At 40.7% G+C, this 18,230-nt stretch overlaps 2 protein-coding genes across 2 annotated transcripts in view; both read right to left on the bottom strand.

Moving 5' to 3' along the window:
• Nucleotides 1-806: 806 nt before the first annotated feature.
• LOC311496195 (long-chain fatty acid transport protein 2-like) lies at nucleotides 807-9,281 on the bottom strand (the record flags this gene model as incomplete). The annotated part of the gene is made up of 10 exons (XM_084555957.1): nucleotides 807-1,667; nucleotides 1,758-1,888; nucleotides 3,254-3,351; nucleotides 3,422-3,620; nucleotides 4,526-4,616; nucleotides 4,698-4,892; nucleotides 4,977-5,101; nucleotides 6,133-6,291; nucleotides 6,374-6,583; nucleotides 8,816-9,281. 10 exons carry the CDS (start codon nucleotides 9,279-9,281, stop codon nucleotides 1,491-1,493), a joined length of 1,851 nt encoding a protein of 616 aa, XP_084412083.1. The 3' UTR covers nucleotides 807-1,490.
• Nucleotides 9,282-11,147: 1,866 nt separating this feature from the next.
• The window catches only part of cep152 (centrosomal protein 152), a 12,429-nt gene continuing 5,346 nt past the window's right edge, over nucleotides 11,148-18,230 (bottom strand). The window contains 17 exon segments of the mRNA XM_084555955.1: nucleotides 11,148-12,970; nucleotides 13,057-13,160; nucleotides 13,248-13,404; nucleotides 13,561-13,643; nucleotides 14,033-14,117; nucleotides 14,224-14,388; nucleotides 14,526-14,601; nucleotides 14,845-15,489; nucleotides 15,584-15,715; nucleotides 15,831-16,091; nucleotides 16,605-16,905; nucleotides 16,986-17,114; nucleotides 17,243-17,373; nucleotides 17,456-17,560; nucleotides 17,785-17,885; nucleotides 17,888-17,985; nucleotides 18,138-18,228. Coding sequence (XP_084412081.1) covers nucleotides 12,159-12,970; nucleotides 13,057-13,160; nucleotides 13,248-13,404; nucleotides 13,561-13,643; nucleotides 14,033-14,117; nucleotides 14,224-14,388; nucleotides 14,526-14,601; nucleotides 14,845-15,489; nucleotides 15,584-15,715; nucleotides 15,831-16,091; nucleotides 16,605-16,905; nucleotides 16,986-17,114; nucleotides 17,243-17,373; nucleotides 17,456-17,560; nucleotides 17,785-17,885; nucleotides 17,888-17,985; nucleotides 18,138-18,228 — 3,476 coding nt within the window. The 3' untranslated portion in view covers nucleotides 11,148-12,158.

The following is an 18,230-nucleotide window of genomic DNA, read 5'->3' as shown; positions in this document are numbered from 1 at the left end:
GAAGATAAACAGAAAGCAACCTGACGGGCAACAGTGCTCTCAGCTCAGCTGCTGAGGTCCAGGTTTAACTCTCAGCCGGGGGACAAGTCATCCTCCTGCTCTGTTTCCTCACCTTTCCTGTCTACATCTACTGCAACAATCTAATAAGGACAATATGCAATAGATAAATGTCTGTGGAGGTTCTCAGTCATCCAGGTCATGGTATATCCACAAAGTGTTTAAAAAAGGCAGCTGGACTTGAAGAGTTTTTTGAGAAGACGTTTCACCACTCACCCGAGTAGCTTCTTCAGTTCTAACGGACTGGTGGGAAGTTTGAGGTCTAAATAGGGTCATAGAGGTGGACTGAGATTTAATCTGCTATCCGTTTACAATACAATTTTAACTTCCGTCCCCAAGGTTTCACACCTTGACACTGGAGCCTCTGGCTGACAATGGGTCAGTAAAGCACAAAGGTAACCATCTAACCACTAATGGAATTGAGCTGCACCAGATTCTGGTTGTTTATAGAAACAAGTCAAGCAAGTTACTGATGGGTTACCCACATAGTTTCCTATTTAAACCTCAAACTTCCCACCGGCCCCCTAGAACTGAAGAAGCTACTCTTCTCGGTGGTGAAACGTCTTCTCAAAAAAACTCTACAAGGCCAGTTGCCTTTTTTAAACGCTTTTTGGAAATAAATAATTGAATAAAACGAATAATATTGTTCATTGCACTTGTAGTTAAAAAAGAAAATATTAAGAGTATTGTAACAGCAACGTGAAAGGCTTTAATGACGAACGCAGAGATCATTTACATTTACTCAGCAGTATAGAAGTGTCAGTCTCATTCAATATGCAAATAGTGCACGACGTTATTAAGTGCTACAGAAACATTTTCAGTTATGTTTAATCCAAGCAGATGCCATTGCCGTTTATTTAATATGACGTGCATTGGTCATTTAATAGAAATGAGCCGTGAATTATTATCAAAGGATTTCTGATTTTAGCAATCTTGAGAAGCTGTAGCTAGCATCTACTTATTGTGTTTTAACCTTAACACGATAAACTGGGTCATTATGTGTAGAATGTGTTGAGTAGAGCTATTTACTGAAAAATTGTAATATTTTATTTTCTTCGTATTAACTAAGCCCTAAGCAGAGTGAGACCTTTAACGTTCAACAGTCACACAAATCAAAATCCACCATTTAAAAGATGTCACCTTTGATACTGATAACAGCCTACATGGACCAGAATAAGAAACACTAGCTCAAACATTACCCTGGAAATGAGCACGTTATAGCAGCAGTGTTGTCCCCTCTGCCATAGCAGCGCTAAACAAAATACCCTGTTAACTGTGCCTGTATATAGGTATGTGTGTATAAATGTGTAGTGGATGTTCTCTGCATATATGAATTCATGTGAGGCTCTGCACAGACTGCGGCAACAAATTTCCTTAAAGCTCAATAAAGAGAAAGATTAATTACAACATCCTCTAATGAAGCAGGTGCCACTTTAAATTTTGATTTTTCCTGCTACAACAGAATCAAAAATGTCCCGTGTGAGTGGGGTGTAATTCTTTTCCTTTTCATCCAGAAAGTAAAGGGGGTCTGTTATTTTATTTGGGTCAAAGCCGTCCTCCACCAGCTTCCCCTTCAAATGCTTGTACGTCCCCGTAACATCCAAGGAACTCTGTAACCAGCCACAGAGGAGATGTGATGTGATCATGTTTGTAAGAATTTGTAAAAAAAAAAAAACATAAGACAACTGGAATAAACGTACCCGAATCCTTATAAAACGTGGCCTTGCGTATGCCGGCAGAAAGTTTTCAACAAGCTTATAAACCGCTGAAGAGTCAAACGTCTGTCCGTCTCTTACAGTCACAGCAGCCATCCCAGCTCTGCCCTCCTGACCTGAAAACAGCAGGTGACTCATGAAACTATAGGCTTTAGTCATTTAACTATTTATTGAGAAAGAGAGAAATAATAATATGCAATAAGTAATAATAAGATAAATACAAAAAATAATAGTGGTAATAAATAAGTCAAAGTAATATATAAGTGCAATTAGTAATAGTAATACATAATAGTGATATATAATATATTTACCTGTAATAGTAATTAGTAATAACGGTAATCTTTAATTGTAATAGTAATAAAGGATAGGATAGTCATATCCGTTAAGTAATAAGTGAGAAAAGTAATAAATAGCTTAAATAGAGTGTGCGTATCAGTTTTGTTATCATGCTGACTTTTGAACTTTGCTTTCTGTGAAAATCTCTGTCTTTTTTTCTCACTTGACTGCTGCTGCTGTGCTTAAGCTGCGTCCAAATTCAAAGGTGGGGTCCTCCAACAAAGGCAGCACACAAGGATTTGACTTTAAAGGACCAGTATGAAGAATTTAGTCTGGATGGTGAGGATCCAGATTGCAGCCAACAGAGTACCCTTCCCTCACAGGCCGCTGTCACACATGCTCTGGATCGCTGACACTTTCAGGACATCAACAAGTGGACCAGATATGAAACAGACTGGATCCTGCCAAGCTCTGTAGTACAAAGTAAGGGTAATGTAGTCATCTGTGAATACAGCCGGCCATCGTCCGGAGTATTTATAGCGAACTAGTGGGTGTGTTGATAATTTCAGTGAAGTAGATGAGAATGCACCTGACATGGACAATCTGCTGTAGTTTGGCGTACAGTACGTATGAAAGTGTCACTCTGTAGTACATGTGTGCAAATGTAAAAGAGCCTCTGAAGAAACATGGCAGTATAACACGGCAGGCTCTATGGGCGAGGACATGTTGCCTCTGTTGAAATAAAGGGCTTATTCTAACCAAACAAAACCACGAGAATCTGAAATAAAATGTGATTATACAATGACAATAACATGATTTTTCAGTTTCTTCTAATAGACGCCCCCTGAATCCTGCACACTGGCCCTTTGAGAGACCAGAGCCAGCTCCTCCTGATCACTGTGGTGTCATAGAGTGCACAGATAATCACCTCCTCTCTTCGTAAAGTCCAACATCATTCAGAGATTGGGACCAGGACAGTGACGCAACTGACCGACAAAGTGTAAATACCACTGAGAATCTGGGAGAAGTTCCATGAACCCTGATTTTAAAGTCGTGCCCTTTCACATAGAAAATTCACAGACAGCTGGCAAACAGAGTTAATGGTAAATGCAGTCATGGAAGTTGGACATCCTTGTACTTATGTGCAGATAAGAAGTTAATGATTATATATATATATATATATATTAAAATGTGTAGGAATTTACCTGACACTTCAACTCCATAAACATTGGCCTCTTCAATGCAGTCAGCCAGCGAGACGACATCAGCCACCTCAGTTGTAGCCACATTCTCTCCTTTCCATCTGTTGACAGTGTTCATAAAATGACGATACATGTAGGCTTTTTAGGCATCTCTTTAAAACGTTGTCTCACCTGAATGTGTCTCCAACGCGATCCTGAAAGTAGATGAAGTGGTCGTCATCGATGCGCAGCAGGTCACCGGTGTTGAAGTACATGTCTCCTTTCTTGAAAACGTTGTGGAGCTTCTTCCTCTCGGTCTGCTGCAGGTCTCCCGCGTAACCAGAGAACGGAGTCCTCACTGATATTAGAGATATCAGAAGTCCAGGCTCACCTGAGCAAAGTGAAAAGGGGAATATAAATATGTGGGGGTAGTTCATTGTAAACGCAGCTAGCTTGTATGATAATGTAGTAGAGACTCTGTCATTTTAAAGCATTTTGTAAACACTTTGTGTGGTGAAGTGATGTGCTGGTGTGGATTTAGGACGCATTTTTAAAGAAAATCACCAAACCAGAGTCCCCAGAGGATGAGTCCTGCTGGCTTCAATGATCCTCTAACTTCTCCTCTAGCGCCGCCATGAGGTTGATATTTTTTAAACATCCTGATTGTTGATTGGTTCGTCATGAAATTTACTACACATGTTCATGGGCACCAGAAGATGATTTCTTAAAAGTGATATTGTCCTTGCTTCTAATACTGGGCTCACACTACTGCTGAAAGAGCAAGAGTGGTGAACTTGGAGCACTACAAATCAAAGCTGAGCTGGCTTTAATCATTTTCAGCACTCCAATTATGTGGTTAAGCATCAACCAATCAAATGTGTACGCTGCAGGTTAATTTTTAACAACGACTCAATGACATGGCAGTTTTGTAATACTGACAGTCGTTGTGCGAACTTAGCATAGGTGCATTCTTTACCCCACTAGAAATAAATTCAGTAAAATTGCCAGGAAGACAGCCTGAACTCAGTCTGGAGTCGCTCTGTTGGGAGTTGGGAGTACATGGTCTGGTGAAGATCTTATGGACCAATCAAATCGTTTGGACGGGCTTTGTGCTGTGATGGACTAAAGAGTTACACCGACGTAGTGATACACATCATCTGACTCCGACACTGCATACAGACTCCTATTCTGATTTATTATGCACCTGATGAACTTTCTTGGCCTAAAATTGGAGGACACCAAGTCTAGTGCGTGACCTCTTTGTCTTGAGTGGTGCTCTCTCTAAATCTCTGGTACCTTTGTCAGCCTCTGTGCAGAAACCAGACGAACCCCTCAAAGGCTCTCCTTTGTCTACGTCATACTTGATCACAGCGTACGGATAAAACCTCTGCAAGGCAAAAGAAAGAAGCTGAAACGCTGCTCATGGAGCAACAGCTTTTACTTCACAATGCCAAACGTGGAATTTTACCCTGTACAAGAAGCCGTCTCGTCCAATAGCACCGATCTTTCCGGTGTAATTGAGCAGAGCGAAATTTCCCTCCGTTGCTGCGTAAAACTCTCTGATATAGATGTTTCCAAACCTTCTTGTGAAGTCCCTCCAAACATCTGCTCTGATCCCGTTGCCTATTGCGAGTCTTACTTTGTGGTCTTGATCATTGAGTTTCTGTTGGGCAAAAAAAAAAAACAGTTGTTGACATGTCTGGTGACCTTAATTTGACGTTTAGGTTAGTACTGTTTTAATTCTAACCTTTGGCGTGTTGCAGAGGTAACGCATAGTTTCGCCTATGTACTGTATCACAGTGACGTTATATTTTCTGCAGTCGTCCCAGAAGTTAGATGCAGAAAATTTACTCCTCAAAGCAACAGTGATGCCTGCACACAGGAACACATTATACTGTTTTACAATCATGGATCAGACACACTGTCTCACTGGAGGAGATGTTCCTTCGTTATGAAAATTGGAAATGTAGCTTCATTTTACTCGGACCAAAATAATCGTTTGGAGAAGTTCCAACCTTTTCTGTCTGACATTGCCCCACGGTCCTGAGAAATGAGCTCAAGTATTTTAATAGCATTAGCATTTTAATGTGGGCAGACCAAAACAGGGAGCTTCATCATTTCAGTTCATCTACATACAGCAAAGGCTTCCGACCTCTCTGTGCCGTCAACCTGTGGTCTACAGCAGGGGTTCCCAAACTTTTACATGTCAAGGCCCCCAAACAGCATTAGCTTCTGGCCGAGGACCCCCTTTGCAAACCTACAGACAATGCTACAAAATATGTAAAGAAACATCAACTTTTAGAATCTTTTTTTCTTACTTTTATTCACTATATAATAATATAATAATGATTAAAAATAATTAGATTATATTTTATTAGTTTTGCAATTTCTTTTCTTATCTTCCCTCCAATTGTCTGAGGCCCCCCTAGCGCCCCCTGGCCGCTGCCCCCACTTTGAAAACCACTGGTCTATAGTACGTCGCAGTGACAGTAAGTGTGCTAAAGAACAGACTCTCACGTGACCTTAATCCCAAATAAATATGTGGATGCATATTATGCCAAATTTTAATTTCTTCAGATTAGCTGAGCAACATTACAATCTTTCCACATTGTCCTCGTCAACGGGCAAACTACCCTGGCCAGTCAACCTGTATACTAGACTAGAGCACAAAATGTGGATTAATCTGCATCTAAAAATAGTCCTAAATAAAATGAATTATACTGTATATCCTGTTTATCACTTAACTTGTTGTAAAATACTTATGTTTGTCACCATTTACATATTTACAACCTCTAAATTCTTTCTCATTAATCACCTTCAACTGAGTGCCACACACAAAAACAACAACATCAGTCTTGTGTCTAAAAAAAAAAACCCCGCTATCATCTGTGTTGTTTGCATACCGCTCTCAATGGCTGTGAGGAATCCGAGGAGGCCGGCGCTGTGATAGAGTGGGAGGCTGGTATAAATCACATCCTCTCCCGCTTTCACTCCCGCTGTCCTCATCATGAAAGCCATGGCCCACAGTTTGCCGTGAGTGACCACTGCAGCTTTAGGGAGACCTGTTTAAAGAGAAGCGAGCGATGGATTGTGTAATGGATTTACTGTTTCTTTAACTGCACATCAACACCTGCAGTATCGTACCTGTTGTCCCTGATGTGTATATGTAGATTGCTGGACTCTGCAGGGTTAAATGGGACCTTAACTCCTTGGGTAGAGGCTCAGAGGAGGCCCAGTTCATTTTGTCTTTGAAGCTCTTCAGGCCTGCAGTTTTGCATCCGTCAGCTAAGATGAAAACAGTGACCTGCTGCTCCAGCAGACTGGGCAGGATCTCCTCCACAGCATCCTGTAGCTCTGGAAATAAAAAAATCTTCAACATTTTACTTAGGTAAAAGTACAAATAGAACAGCTTTAAAGTACTGCAGTATTACCTAGTGATAAATGAACATGTAATCAACACTTTCCTGTTGTGGCTGGAGCTGCTTCTTACTGGTTCATACACTGTTCAGTGGTTTAGTTCACTGCTTACTAAGTGTTAGGGAGGAATTTGTGGTGATGCCGATGAAGAAGAAGTACCAGAGTCCTGTATGTCTTATGCTGAAGGAGTTTATTTAGGCTCGATCGAGGAGAACAGAAGATTCGTCATCACAACATAAGTGCATGAGTCCACCTCAATTCTAAGGGTCAAACAGTAAAGCTCACATTCTTATACTAGAAAGGTGGGCCGAGGCAGAAAGGGGAGATGTGTTAACATCCAGTTGGCTATAGTACATAAACATGAAGATAAGGATTCACACCAGCTAGGAAATACAATGTGTCCTCCAGTGACGCAGGGCGTTATCATCTAACTCTACAGCTGTGTCTGTAGACAGCCAGAGAGTGAGACTGAAGACGCCAAAGAGGGACCGTGGCCTTGGCATGTTCCTCAGAGAGAAAATAGGGCAGATAGCTGACGCCAGCAGTAATCTAACATTAACTACACAAACTATCTATGGGCAAGTCAAATTATTCTCTAACACTAAGGGTAAAGATAAATGACCTGAGAACACAATTAAATGTTCTACTTTTCATAGTTATTCTTTACTTGCTTCGCTTTGTGAAATATTGACTAGTTGCACATCTTCAGGCCTAAACCAGTTATTCAGGAAAACCATCTTTAAAGATTGCGAGAGAAGTCTCTCTTCTGTTAAACTTTTATACCCTTTGTTTGGCGTCACAAGCCAAAACTAAGTGCACTTTTAACTGCCTAATATCATTAATATAAAGCCACATTCACCGAGGTTATTCTTCTGTGATGGCAGAGGTTCATTGTTCAGCTCCAAAGTAATCACTGCCTCTTCAGTGGACATCACACTGTAACTCCCACATGCAGTTTCATTTGACATTTTGGAGTTTCCTGTTACAAGGAATCAGGGCGTTTCTTTATGCTGACTATACGCAAATTTTCGTTTTGTTGCTTAAACGTTTACCATTAAACCTACAGGGAATATTTCAAAAGGCAACAACATAAGCTTTCCCTGAAAACCTTCCCATTAAATTGAAACTCTCAGCCAGAGAAGACCGATGGTTTGAAAGAGGAGTAAAGGAGGCCATCTAAGGAAAAACTTTCTCTAAACAGAGGAGGTGGACTGAGCTTTAATGAGTTTTAACTTCTGTCCCCAAGAAGTTTCAACCCCATTCACATCTTGACATTGGAGCCTCTGAACAACAGGTAAGTACCCAACTGTTAATCGAAATTAGCTGCACCGGTTTCTGGTTGTTTACACAACAAGCAAGTTTCAGTAGGAGTTCCTATTTAAACCTCAAACTTCCCACCAGTCCCTTAGAACTGAAGAAGCTACTGGGATGAGTGGTGAAATGTCTCAAAAAACTCTACAAGTCCAGTTGCCTTTTTTTAAACCTTTTTTTTTTTTTTTTTTGGATGTGCCATGAACCTGGATGACTGAGAACCTTCACAAACAAATTGCAAAGAAAGCAACAGCCAAGTTGCAGAACAAACATCCTGCCCTGTAGTTATTTTTTTTCCCCTTAAGCATTTGAAGAGGATTTGTGTTCTGTATTTAATTAAGTAAAGCAGTTTTGTTGCTTTATACTGCAGAGAACTGCAGTAAAATAAATAAATAAGTAACAAAAAAACAACTAACTACGGTGTTCACAATGTGTCAAAAACACACCGGGCATGGAGAAACGGCCTTTCATTTGGCAAACAGAGCTGATCTTTGACCTTCTCCAACACACTCATAGAGGCTGCTTAATTTTTGTTAAGGCTTAATTTAATACAAAAAAAATAATAATTAGAAACAAAAATGTTCAGGAAGCTTAAATATTTTTAGGATCAAAGGAACTTTTGGATATTTTCATCCTTATTGTTTGAAAAATTGACCTTATTTTTAGCTAACAATTAATTTATTAAGTTTTCTGATAATACTTCTGATCTTTTACATGATTAAAATCTGCAATACAGGACTCTAATGATTTTTTTATTTATTTTTTTACTTTTTTACTTATCTTACCGTGTGTGGTGTTTCTCAGTGAAATAGGTCAGTTGTTGATCATCCACCAAACACTCATAAATGTAAACCTTACCTGCAGCTGCTACCAGAGTCTTGGCCCCGCTGCAGTTGAAGCAGTGCAGCAGAGACTTGGATCTGATGTTGGAGTTGAGGAAAGCAGCGGGACATCCGATCTTCACCAGGGCCAGCCACAGCCACAGGAACATCGGCTCATTTCCGAGGAACAGCGCGACGGTGTCACCTCCTTGGACAGCTCCATCCCGCAGAAACACTTTGGCAGCTTTGTTGCTCAGGACGTCCGCGTCCCGGTACGTGAACGTCTCGTCTCTGAAGTGAAGGAGCGGCTTGTGGGGGTGCGTCTTCACCGAGTCTAAGAATCTGTCCAGGATCAAGTACTTGGTCTGGATGAACTTTAAGAGGGAGCGAGTTGTCTTTAACTTAACGAGCAGGTATTGGACATCCTGGAAAAAGTAAGGATGGCGGAATGAAAAATAAAGTAAAACAGCAAATGTGCACACTGCTACTGTCCAGACCAGCATGTTTATCTCAAAGTACAGTTTACAGTTCTGGGCTGGAAGTTGTGAGGAGGAGCGCAAACACAACAAGTTCAAGAACAGCCCTTCAAAATAAAAGCCGAGAGACATTATCTCACTAAATACTGAATCAATAAAAACCTAATAAAAAATCTTTGAATAAATAAAGTGTTATTATTTACAGTAATTTACTGAATAATAGAATAAAGTTCAGATCTATGTCTGTTTCCAATTAGTCCATATTTAAGAAAAATAAAAACATTTAATATTGAATCAAAATAATGAAAATGTTCCTATAAACCTACAGTAAAATGCTCAGAGAGCACCTGCCAGGTTCATGATCTTAGCCCTGAAATAAAGCAAACCAGGAGTTACACAGTTTTGTTCCCTAAAGTGTTTAATGAGACAGAACGATGGAACGTCAAGGACATTTATTTAGAGAGAGCACGCTGAAACAGTAAATAAATTAACCATTAGCTTCTCCTCACTATATTAAAAACCTTCTAACAACCAACAATAAAGGATATAAGTCCCTATATTTAACTTGAGTAAATTAAAAAAATTAACTCTGTAAATTAAGAATAAAGTCCCCGTTTCCACAAACTAATTCCACTTCAGTGTGATAGCACACCAGCTCAGGATGTCGCCCAGGAAATACCAAGGCATCGTGTGGAATTTCTAAACGAAAGCACCTCAAAAACATTAACAGACGAGTTTTACATCAGAAGTGAAGTACACCTATTAAATATCATATCATTCTTAAGTAGAAGTTCAAAATTAAAGCCGATGAAGATTTTTTTTTTCCATCAAAGTTCAGAATGATAGGAAACTCTCCACTGTCACAGACCAGTACATCAAAATGATGCAACTCAGTGTAACTCAGAAAATTATAGACTGATATTAATAAAGTCTTTGAAATTGTTGTATATTTTCTTCTGTTTCCTCCAAGTCCAGAAATATATTATTTTTCTAATTATTTGGCACTGATGTTGTGGGTGTTTTGTCTTTCAGATAGATTTCTTTATCAGGAGTACTCCACCCCCACCTCACACACATGGATAGAAAAGTTTAACAGCAATTTAAATCCAAAATTGTAGGAAAAAAAGAGATATTTTCTGACATTTTAAGGGACTTAAACTTTGAAAATCCTGGGTGACATCCTGAGGAGGTGGACTATTATTCTGAAGTGGAATGAGTTTGTCCAAACAGGGAATTTCTTTTTAATTTGGATCCAATAATTCATTACTTGTTGTTATTTACCCATTAATCAGAGTGAATGAATGATCGTATAGACACATACTGCAAAACAAAGCGGGGGCTGGCTTGATCGTGTCCTCCAACGTTGAAGCTTTACTTCAGTGCAACAAAGGCTGTAAAACGTTAACTAAACTAGGTCAACCAAAGGATTTACAATGAATGGTTTACTCTCTATAAACCTCAGTTTTCACTCGATGGGTTTCTGGTTTTATCCGCCTTTTTTTAGAGAAGTATTCCAGCTGCTGTGCTTATATCACAGGACCAGCTCCTCACAGCTTCCTATAAAACCAAAGCGACACCTTCAGATGTCTTGTTTTGTTTTGGAGTCGGAAATGGTGCAATTTAGGGCAACTTGAAAAAATAAAAATAAATTACTAATGTTTATGCTCTAAACCAAAAGGATACATGTTTTCATCTGATGTTACCACAAATAAACCCCAGATTATATTGTACTTTACAAGATTACAATTTGCAGTATTGTATTTTTTTTAGATTATAAGATTAGATTGTTCTGTGTTTAGAGCTGCAGGGCTTTCTGGTGCGCTTACAATCAATGATTACTTTTTAAATTTGAATTAAGATTTATTTCAAAAGCTTAAAACATATCATATCATACACATATATATATACACACACAATTATATTGTATGCACAGCATATCATACAAACCTGATAAAACATTTAATATACAAACAAAAACACACTGGAGTGTAAAATTCTTCGGAGCCTGCCAAGAGCAAACAGGACAAGTGCGTTTTAATAATCCTGACTTCGTCTAGTATTCAGTGTGGTTATGAGGCTGAGCTGCTACGACTCTGGACCTGAACGAAGCTTCAACACACACTAATCTGTCATGTATGACTTCTGAACAAGTACAGAGATGCAGAGGAAACACTCACTTCGTGGTCTTTGGCTTCATGCTTCACCTTTAGACGTGAACCACAGCACGTTAAACGCTAAATATAAATAAATACGCATAAAAACGCTTCAGACTGAAGCAGGTTTACTCAAAGCACTTTGATAAATCAGTCAACCCTGGATTACTTTGTGAAGCATAACTCACTTCTGTGTGATGTGAGTGATTTGAAATGTAAACAGCGTTTTTCTACAATGAACAAACTGTGTTAGTTTTTTTTTCTCTCATATCTATTTAGTTAATATGAAGCTACAGTGAGCAGCTGGTTAGGTCAGATTAGCACAACGACTAAAAAAAACAGGAAGAAATAATGCGTCCGACTTGTTTGAAAGTCTAGCATCAACTCTAAAGCTCAATAATTATCAAGTTGTACGTCACACTACTTCCTTTGGCTTCAAGCAGATTAAACCTTTTGATATAACTACTAATAAGTGAGTGTTAAATGTAATGGAGGTGGACAAAGACAGATTAGCTGCTTTGCATATTTTCTGTTACACCTAAATACATGAGAGTGGGAACAAGTTTCATTTTACTCACAGTAGGAAAGGAATTAAGCGTATTTCCAAAAACATACAACTATTCCTCAACAATAATACAAAATACAAATGCACTGCAAGCAACTATGAAGGTTTAATACCATGTAAACACTTTAACTGTAATAAAGGCACTATGTGATCTCCCCACTTCACCTCATACCTGTCCATCCTTTGTCATTTTTGTGGGAGGAACGGACTGTCAAAGCCGCTGTCCTGCTGGCGTTGCCTCAGCTCAGAGAACAGATGCCTGGAATAACCTCCCTGCTGCTCATCACATTCGGACCCAGGAGTAGGCTCCCTGCGCGTACTCCTCTTTACATGGGGAAAGGTCCCGGAGTGAGGTGTCTTCTTGGCAATGTCATTATAAACTGTTAGGTCAGAAACATCTGGGGTGAGGCTGCCGAACTCTCCTATACCGCTAGCTGATGCAGCAGACACAGAAAAGGGCTTCACGGGTTCTACTTTCCTCTCCGAGTAGGACAGTTTCGGGAACTGGAAGCCGGAGTCCGAGTCACTGCTAGTCACGCTCCAGTCTGTGTGTTTCTCATCCCGGACAGGAGCCTCTTGGACCAGGAATGGTTTGCTCTGTCGCTGTGACTCCAAGCGGATGTCCGATTTGCTGGATTCACCTCTCTGCAGGTACAGCTCCTTGCTTTTACTCCTCACAGAGACATTGATCACATCAACATGGGATGAAGAAGCCATCTGATAAGACGGTTTGGAAGAGGTGAGGTTTGTGTAGGCAGCCTGGGGCCTCATTTCTGCGTCCACTGAGGCTACTTCCTTCCCAGATGCAGGACCGTCCTGGTGGCTTAAAAGTTTAGACCTCAGTGCAGTGGTTGGTCCTGAATCCACAGAAGTCTTTTCCCTGTGGGATCTCTCCTCTGGCCAGATGGCAGGAGGCTCGGTTAGCGTTGACAGGTTCCTACTGAAACCAGCGTTTCTACCTGGAGGACAGCCAGCGGTGGATGCAGCCGTTGAACCGCCTGCTGGTACAAAACACAGTTGCATACCACTTGATATTTTGAGGACAAACATCCACAGGAAAGCAGATCTGTTCAATAGGACTCACTTGGTAAACTGCAGCTCTTTTCAGATCTGCTTTTGAAAGGTGTCTCCAGCACTTTAGCCATGGCCGCCAGCTTGCTCGCAGCATTAATTATTTTCTTTTCAGCACTGCAGAAGACAGGAAGATCAATACAATTAGCCTAAGGACCCATGATGAAGCAAGCAAACAAGTTTAGGATAATTACGGCTGCTTGCCCTGTAGTCTTTCCTCCATCTTGCAGTAACTCCTGCAGACAGGTCAAATAATAGCGCCGCATCTTTCTGGCAGTGTCCTGCCTCTCCCTCTGCACCTCCATGCGGATCATCTCTGCTGCTCGCTCTCTGCTTTCCTGGAGGTAATGCAACATGTCTCCTGACAAACATAAAAAAAACAGTCTGTTTTATTTATCAGGTAGATACAGGAGGAAGAGGACTGGACGGGTTTGATGCACATATTTGAATAAACCTGCGTTCAATTCACAAATGAGGACAAGTCGTGTCCCTCAATGTCTCAAGCGACAACACCAACCTCTGATCTTTTCCACAGTCATCAGATACTGCTGCTTCATCTCCTCGAGGCCTTGCTGAAGATGTTGTTGTTGATCAGGGCTTCTGTAAACAAAAACAATTTATTTGTTAGGATTGAGATAAACTAACACAACTAATGTTAAACAGTTTACATTATGAAAAATACATGTAATCAATAAAGTGTCCTGTCCACTTGCATTATTTTAACCCCACTGAAGACATAGAAGAAATTTTATGACAGTTATTTACTAAAGTCAAGTTTTGGAAAAAGCAAATGTCTATAAAACTATAATCGCCTAATATTTTCATAATAAACATTCTCTTGTTTCAGCTTTGCTCCTTCACTTGTACTCCTTTTTATTATGATTGAACATTATCACTCAGCCTCTTTTAAAAAAAAATACCACCCATTTCCTGATATCTTGATTTACTGAGAAAATATAATAACGGTAAGAAAAGAATATTACACAGACCTGGAGGATTCATTGCCTCTTTTGACTTCCTCCAGCTGCAGCAGATGTTCCTCCTTTGCCTTTTGTAAACTGCTTTCATGTTCATCTACAATAAACAGCAACGTGTACCATCAACACAGATGCACCGTCAGCTGACTAAATGTACTTAGATGCAATTTCGGAAACATTTTAAATGCACTGAATAAATATACCTTTGAGATGCTGCATGGCAGCTTTGTGCTCTCGGATGCTGTGCTGCAGTTGACGGCAGGCTTTCTCTAAATGTCTCTGGAGCTCCTGGTTCTTCTTCTGCAGCTTACTTACAGTCTCACAGCATTCCTTCCTGCAACGGGATTGCTCCCTCTGGGACAGCGAGCCTGGAAATAATGGGTTATCATTGCATGTAAACTAATGATGGCCACATTTAGTAGTTTGTTAAAATGAACAGAGTATGTGATTGACTTGAGTTGGAGGTTTTCACAGTGCACTGCTTACTGAGAAGCACATCACATACTTTGCATGTTGTTGATTTCTCTCTCATGTTGTTCTTGTGTTTCTTTCAGGACACGGCTCAGCCTATCTTCACTTATCTGTTGAAACAAAAGTAAAACCTTTAAGTGAAAAAAAAAAAAAAAAAACTCAAAAGTGTTCCACATTACAGAAAACAATAGAGAGGGGCATATTCAAATAAATCCTCACCAACACTACCTGTGATGTACTTGAGCCCAGCTGGAGTTAAATGTGCAAACAACCCTTTGTCTCTTGTGAAATTAATCACTGAACAGAGCCTGTCCTCCTAAAGTCATTTTTAGACAACAGATATCATCACTTACTTTCTTCCACTCCTTCTTAGCCAGGGATACTGCTGTGTTGACCATATCTCGGCATGAATTTTGGATGATATGTGTTACTGTAGTCTCTGTTGTTGCACCGCTGGTCCTTCTGGTATCTTGCTGATCTGTTTTGTGATCCCTGAGAAGTTGTGCCTGGACCTCTGCCAGTTCAGTCTGAAGCTCTGCTAGCAACTCATCTCTAATCTGCTGTCTCTGGTTCAGCTCCTTCTCTGCGTACAGGCATCTCCACTCCTCCTCCCGAGCCCTCACGGTCTGCTGAATCTTGGTCTCCATCTGCAGGAGCAGCTCCTTCTTCTGGTGGTCAGCATCCTCTCTGGTTTGCTGCACAGTCTGCTGGAGGTTTTTGCACTGTTCTTGCAGCTTTGTTTGGTACATTTGCTCGCTACGAGCCTGTATGATGGAGATCTCTTGCTGCTTGTCTCTGTTCCAGGCTGCTCTAGCTCCAGCGAGCTCAGCTTTCAACAGGGCGGCTTGCTCTCTGTTCATTTGCTCCAGCTGGCTCTGGAGAGCTGCCAGCTGCTCTTGAAGCTCCTCTACCCTCTGTGCTCCAGAGCTGTGCTCCTCCAGCTGGCTCTTGTACTTCTTGTGCCATTGCTGCTCTGCCTCCCTCAGGGCCCGAGACACCTGAAACATTTAAATAAAGAAACAAAATCTTAAGAAAAGTTACACTTGACAACAGAGACACTTTTTAAATCAGAAAGATAAAACCCTGTTGTACCTCTTGTTCTGTGTGTTTTTCATGTAGTTCTTCCCACGTCTCCTTCTCAGTTTGCAGAGAGGCTTGGTATTCTGGTAATGAAGTCAGATCCTCAATCCAACGATTATAGGCTCTGGTTACTGCACCTTCAACCTGTATTAATGGGTAGAAAATAGCTTTTACAGAGGCTGGTATATAGCTTATTAGCAATTGGTGAACTAATAATATATATACTTACTACATGGTATGCCTATAATAAAACACTGACCTGCTTGGCCATGTCATCCAAGTGTTTCTTCTGCGACTCTCTCTGGGCTTGTTTCCTGGCTTCCTCCACAGCTTTGCGTCGGACTTTGTCAGCTTCCAGCTGCAGCTGCTGTTTCTGGGCACTGAGCCTGGAGTCCAGCTCCTCAGCAGTAATTGTCAAACTGCTGGCCTCAATCTCATCTGTCTGACAGGTCACCTCAGCAGTCTCTCTGTGTTTCTCTCTCTGAGCTTCCTCCAGCCTCTGGACCCAGGTAGTCTCCATCTGCAAAGAAGTGGGAAGCTAAAATTACTGCCTTGTCACTGAGTGTAACATAGGTAGTAAACTCTTCATGAAGCTTATATAATGTAATAGTATTTTTTGGGCAAAGTTGGAGTTAGCATGATATCAAATGTATGATCTCAATGAGATACATGCCATCTTCACTTAGAGGCTATTTTTACAGAGTACAGAAAGATTGAAAAGAGGACTTCATCATGTTGTTTAGTGACAATTACCTGCCGTCCATGGAGAACAAATTCAGTCAAAACATAACAAGATGAATTCTTGAATTGTGGGTAAAAATGTGGTTTGTCAAAGTGACCTTGTTGAGTCCAAGTAAACATTTGTGACAAATAAGAAAGACTGAATCTCCCGTAATATAATATGATATTCACAAGAATGGCACAAACAAGTAGAAGAACAATCTGCAACTAATATTTCACTAGCCATGGCTGCCACTGGCATAAAACCATTATTGTGTTAAGGGAGGAGGATATTGATTTTGAGTGGTCATACCTTTTGCAGTTCCTCCTTCCATGCATCCTTGGCTGAGGCTACATGAAATTCCACCTGCTGCTGGATGTCAGTCTCCTTCTCTTTGCACCAAAGAGCTTTGAGCTGTGTGATTGAGGCCCGATGCTGAGCCTCGAGTTCAGTTCTCAGCTTCTCCACAGCCGTACCACTCTCCTCTCTGATCAAAGCCTCCTCCTTCTCTCCGTTACGTATGCTTTCTTCAATCATGTCTTTCTCCTTGCACACAGATATGTAACATTCTTGCACTGCCAACATCTTATCACTGGCTTCAGACAACTGGGTTCTGTGAAGGAAGTATAAAGCAGTTTAAAGGAGCTGCAAAGGTTTTCAGATGACAAAAGTTTTCAGGAGCAGAAGACTTACTGTAACTGCTGAAGCTGCTGCTGGTGCTGTGCAGTCAGCTTTTCAACTTGAGCATCGTGTTCCAGCATGAGCTCTGTTCTGACCCGGTTGACCACGTCGTTTCTGTACTGCTGATGAATCCGCTCAGATCTTAAAATAACAACAATACAATACTGTAAAAAAAAAAAAATATATATATATATATATATATACACACACACAACTCAGTGTGTGTATTTTTTTGTAAATGCAGTATATATTCCTTCTATGTGTCTCACCTCTCTGAAGCCTCCTGCTTTTCTTGGTCCAGCTCCTGGATCATCTCCCTCATTTTGGTGCACAGCTCAGAATTGGCAGCCTTCAGCTTTTCCTCGCACTGTTTCAGCTCATTAATCTTCTTTTCTAACAACTAGGGTTTTGAGAGAACAACAGTATTTTATAATTTTGACGAGAAAATAAAGAACATTATTTGACCATACACTACAACCAACCTCCACTTGTTCCTGCAAGTGTTGCTTGTCTTCCTGTAGTCTAATCAACTCTTTTTGAGAGTCTCCAGTCATGTCTGGATGTTTCATCTGGTTGGTCTCTCTGACCTGTGGAAATGAACATTATCGGCATCAGAGCCAGTCATATCTTCACTTTTATTTATCCTCAGTGTCTATGTGTGTTACTTCCTTATTCTACTTTAAAACTTATCTGTGGATTTTTAGGGTTAGGGTTAGGATTAAATAATGTGTCAAAAATCCATATCTTAGTTGAATGTTTTACATCTTTTCACCCTTTTTTTTTTTTTACTTTTATCAGGAAAAGCCCTCACCGAAGCACTAAGATTGGCTTCATCCAGTTCTGCCTGCAGCTCGTTCACTCGACCCTGACAGCGCTGGAGCTCCTCCTGCAGCTGACCGATCTTTTGTCTCTTCCTTTTAAACTGCCCAGGCAGCGCTGCATCTCCACTCGCAGCAGCCTTAAAGCCTCATCCTTGGGCAGCTTAGAGTCGGACAGGTGAGCCAGAGCAGTACTGAGGAAAAATTACAGTGGTGATATTAAAGCTCAAATATATCTTATTTCATTGTATATACAAGCGCTCATGGCACAAAAGGTAAAAGACATAGATTCACATTCAGAGACATACTAATGATCACACTGACCCGGCTCTATAATCACATTTACCTGTGCAGGGTGCCATTCGTCCTGTTTGACTTCTTTAATCCTAGATCCAAACAGGATTCAGACAGCTGGTTCTGCCAGTCATTGCTTAGGTCT

The sequence above is a fragment of the Chelon labrosus genome (genome assembly GCF_963514085.1).
Source record: "Chelon labrosus genome assembly, chromosome: 11".
Taxonomy (NCBI): Eukaryota; Metazoa; Chordata; class Actinopteri; order Mugiliformes; family Mugilidae; genus Chelon; species Chelon labrosus.
Note: the sequence above shows the minus strand (reverse complement) of the source record. Positions and strands in the feature narration are given on the sequence as shown.